Genomic DNA, 4,872 nt, shown 5'->3' on the forward strand with positions numbered 1-4,872 from the left:
TCCCAGGCAGGTTAGAGACCTCGTTCGAGGTTATTATGGCTGTTAAATCAATTTCTGTGCTCTTTACTGCTTTGCATTATATTGTACTTTATTCTTTTAAATATCGGTATTGTATTTCATATTTTAATCTCTTCTCTGGAATTTAGTTTTTACTCCATCTAGAGAACATTAGTTATGGGGCAGATAAGAAATAGAATGAATCAGTGAATGAATAAAATAAAATGCATGAGACAAAGCGACAGTTCCTTCCCAGTTAGCTTACAGGAAGAAAACACTGGAAGGATGAATACAGGATAGCACAATGGGAGAGATGCACAGAGACGGGTTTGAAACAACCGCTGTTTCTGAAGGTGTGAGCAGTGGAGTGGAGCAGGTTGGAAACACCCAGAAGGCGTGTTTGTGGTCCTGAGGTCCATGGCTTGAGCTGTCAGCTGGAGCAGCTGACGTCTGGATTTCAGCAAGCAGGAGGTCCTGCTCCAATGAAGAGCCAAAGACAGCCAGCAAGCAATAGTTGGGGAGGAAACATAGATCAGTGGCACAACATCTGTTTGCATCCACAAGGTTCCAGGTTCCCTCCCAGGTTTGAACCAGGCAGGGCTGGCAAAGTTCTGTGCCCAGCAGTGTAATTTCCAAATTAAAACTGGATCAGGAGATCCTGCTAGACCTTTCCTGTTCTGTGACTCTTCGCCCTTGATATATTGGGCCTAACAAACACTTTTTCCTTCATCTTTCTTGAATCTATGCTTAGCCCCTGCCTCATTCTAGGTGTGTGGAAAGCTGTCACCCAGGATTCTTCAAGGTGCCTCAGGAAGGGAAGCCAGTTTGCTGCTATGACTGTTTTCCCTGTGCAGAAGGGACCATCTCCACCAAGGAAGGTCAGTGACTCTGGAGGAAAGGGCGGCCCCTGGGGAAGAGAGCAAAGATTCACCCAGGCATTTTCAGGGAAGGTGTTTTGACATTTGTTAACTTGGATCCTTTCTTGTCTTGTTTATTTTTATTAATATCCACGATTTATCCCCTCTACTCAGCACTGGTTAGGCCTCATCTGGAGTACTGCGTCCAGTTCTGGGCACCGCACTTGAAGAAGGATGCAGACAAGCTGGACGGGGTTCAGAGGAGGGCAACAAAGATGATCAGGGGACTGGAAACACAGCCCTCTCAGGAGAGACTGAAAGAACTGGGCATGTTTAGCCTTGAGAAGGGAAGACTGAGGGGAGATAGGATAGCACTCACCAAGTACTTCAAAGGTTGTCACAAAGAGGAAGGCCAGGATCTCTTCTCAATCATCGCAGAGTGCAGGACACAGAGGAATGGGCTCAAGTGACAGGAGGCCAGATTCCGGCTAAACATCAGGAAAAACATCCTGACTGTTAGAGCAATACAACAATGGAACCAATCACCTAGGGAGGTGGTGGGCTCTCCCACACTGGAGGCAGTCAAGACGAGGCTGGACAGCCATTTGTCAGGGATGCTCTGACTTGGATTCCTGCACTGAGCAGGGGATTGGACTGATGGTCTTGTAGGCCCCTTCCAACCCTACTTTTCTATGATTCTATGATTCTATAATCTGCTCCAGAATTTTCCCAGGCACTGATGTCAGACTGACTGGTCTCTAGTTCCCAGGTTCCTCCTTTTTGCCCTTTTTGAAGATAGGAACAACATTGGCCCTCCTCCAGTCATCTGGCACTTCACTCGTCCTTCATGATTTCTGATAATAGACAGTATTTTGGAGAGTTCTTCTGCCAGTTCCTTTATTACTCTAGGATGCAGTTCATCTGGCCCTGGAGATTTGAATGATTCTATGATTTCATAAATATTATTTACTCTAGTGTAAGTGTGTGGGGGCCCAGTGTGTATGACTCCCTCTGTGTGTTTGTGTGTCCTCTCCTGTTTGGCCGTTAGGTCTCAATGGGTCAGTGACTCAGGCTGTCCCTGTTTCCTGAGTGAGTGTGTTTGTGAGGGAGGTTCTCTGCTTTTTATGTTTCCTGTGACTGTGTGCAGAATAGTGCAAAAGGGGAAGCATGTGTAGGTATTTGAGTTTTTTGCGTGGACCAGGTATGAATCTTTTGCTTCCAGGAAAGCATGGGCATGATTTCCACAAAGATATGGAGTAAGAAAAAGGACTTGGCACTGCTATACCTAAGACAGATTTCTTTGACTGTGCATATGCATCTACTTGCAAAAATGTCAAGTGCGGGTTCAGTACTGGGGGCAGAGCAGACAGGCAACTACAGACAGCAAGCTTGATGAGGTCCTGTTCTTGGGTATAAGCTTGAATCCTGGAAAATATATTTGATGAAATGTTTAAAATGAGAAGAAAAAAGACTATGGTTGTCTGAGATAGTTTTGATACTTGCTTTTTGCAGATGCAGAACATTGCAGCAAGTGTCCAGAGGATCAGCATCCAAATAAGGACCGAGATCAATGTATCCAGAAGATCATAACATTCCTGTCCTATGAAGAACCTTTGGGGATCATCTTGGCTTCCTTTGCCCTATTCCTCTCCCTAATTACAGGCATTGTGCTAGGAATCTTCATTCGACACCTCGAGACTCCCATAGTCAAAGCCAACAACCGGGACCTCTCCTACATTCTCCTCGTCTCCCTGCTGCTTTCATTCTTGTCCTCTTTCCTGTTCATTGGGCGGCCAAGGAAGGTGACCTGCCTGCTCCGGCAAACGGCCTTCAGCATCATCTTTTCAGTTGCCGTCTCTTCACTGCTGGCAAAAACAATCACCGTGATACTGGCCTTCCTGGCCACAAAGCCAGGGAACAGGGTGAGGCGATGGCTGGGGAAAAGTCTGGCCAACTCCACTGTCATTTCTTCTTCCAGTGTCCAAGTTGTCATCTGCTCCATCTGGCTGGGCATCTCTCCACCCTTCCAAGACTCTGACATGCACTCCCAGCCTGGGCAGATCACCCTGCAATGCAATGAAGGGTCCGTCACCATGTTTTACACTGCCCTTGGCTACATGGGCTTCCTGGCTGCCATCTGCTTCACGGTGGCTTTCCTAGCCAGGAAGCTGCCCGGAGCTTTCAATGAAGCCAAACTGATCACCTTCAGCATGCTGGTCTTTTGCAGCGTCTGGGTGTCCTTTGTGCCCACCTATCTGAGCACCAAGGGGAAATACATGGTGGCTGTGCAGGTCTTCTCTATCCTGGCCTCCAGTGCTGGCTTGCTGGGCTGCATCTTTATTCCCAAGTGCTACATTCTTGTATTCAGGCCTGATCTGAATACAAAGGAGCATCTCATGATGAAAACAGAAGTCGAAATCTGATTCTTATAGCACTGTTTGAGGGGGTTGTCATATAGCACGATTCTGATTTCCCCTCTCCCCCCCCCATGTGTTTCAGATCATATATAATTATTGCTTGACAAATCTATATCTCTTGCTACTTCTCTGTTTTTTGCCACTGAGTAATAGCTATACAGTTCTCTTTTTTATTTACATTGACAAACAAACACATCACATTCAAGTTTCGTTGTTGACAGAGGGTAGTGCATTTCACATTTTCCCCCTGTGGGCATTGTGCATCACAGCATACATTTGTTGTTGTTGTTGTTGTTCAGTCGTTCAGTCGTGTCTGACTCTTCGTGACCCCATGGACCATAGCACGCCAGGCCTTCCTGTCCTGCGCTCTCTCCCGGAGCGTGCTCAAGTTCTGGGCCCAATTCAAGTATTCTCCCCCTGGTGTTTGAGCTCATCGCATCCCATATTGACAGGCATGACAGAGGGAACTTTTCCGTGCTCCTCCTCCACATGCAAAGGCACTGGAGAAGTTGAGTGAATAAGTGTATGGACCAGTTCTTTTGGCAACCATGACATTGTGCTCCCAGGTAGACCAAACAAAGCCTAGGAACCATGGCCTCTCATTAACTGGAATGGGTAGTCCATCCTACTATATACCTCTGTAATCTTTTTTTCTCCAGACCACCTGATTATTTGATTGTTTCTACCATGTGATACTTAGCCATTTTATTTTTATTTATAATACTTCTGTACTGCTGAATATTAGGGGCCGCGGTGGCTTAGTGGTTAAGACGCTGAACTGCAGACCGGAAGGTCGGCAGGACAGCAGTTCGAGACCCGAGTGCCGCATGACAGAGTGAGCTCCTGTCTTCAGTCCCAGCTTCTGCCAACCTACAGTTCGAAAGGAAGAAATTGCAAGTAGATAAATAGGTACCACTTCGGCGGGAAATGTAGCAGCGTTCCGTGCACCTCGGTGTTCAGTCATGCCAGCCACATGACCACGGAAGCGTCTTCGGACAGCGCTGGCTCTTCGGCTTAGAAACGGGGATGAGCACCGCACCCTAGAGTCGGACATGACTGGTTGGGGACACCTTTACCTTTTTACTGCTGAATATATTAAAATCTCTAAGCAGTTTATATTACAATGCAACATAAACAAAAATACAAATAATTAAAGGCAATCAAAGACATCACATCATCATAAGTGTTGAACACGGAGGTAACAGAGTCAGGAAAAGACTTGTGAATAACTTTATTTTCAAAAGGCATTGAAAACTTGCCACCATTTCTGCCACTCAAATCTAGGGGTGTACGAAACCCCGCTTACCTGGCTCCTCTGGGGTCCGCAGTTGGGGAGGTGATCAGTTCCTCCCCCCGGAATCCTCGACGGGGGGGGAGCCGAGACGTTCCTCCCCCCCGGAATCCTTCCCGGCCAGCTCCATTCCGCAGCTAGTCACAGCTCCACTCGGCAGCGGAGCCACTGGCCAGGCCAACCCACAGCGGGGCCTCCAGCCTCTGCCGGGCTGCTGCAGACATAAATGGACACATTTGCATCCCTACGCTGGCCCGTGATTGGCTACGTATATATTTACGTGGCCTATCACGGCTAAAGCAGGGATGCA

At 47.5% G+C, this 4,872-nt stretch overlaps 1 protein-coding gene across 1 annotated transcript; it reads left to right on the forward strand.

Annotated features, from left to right (window-relative positions):
* Nucleotides 1-301: 301 nt before the first annotated feature.
* Nucleotides 302-3,277, forward strand: LOC146356481 (vomeronasal type-2 receptor 26-like). The gene is made up of 2 exons (XM_084830141.1): nt 302-395; nt 2,367-3,277. The coding sequence occupies exons 1-2, from the start codon at nt 302-304 to the stop codon at nt 3,275-3,277; spliced, it is 1,005 nt and encodes a 334-aa protein (XP_084686267.1).
* The last annotated feature ends 1,595 nt before the right edge of the window (nt 3,278-4,872 follow it).

Source organism: Heloderma suspectum, chromosome 2, assembly GCF_057233095.1.
Source record: "Heloderma suspectum isolate Gila_16-S chromosome 2, 16-S_ref, whole genome shotgun sequence".
NCBI classification, from domain to species: Eukaryota; Metazoa; Chordata; class Lepidosauria; order Squamata; family Helodermatidae; genus Heloderma; species Heloderma suspectum.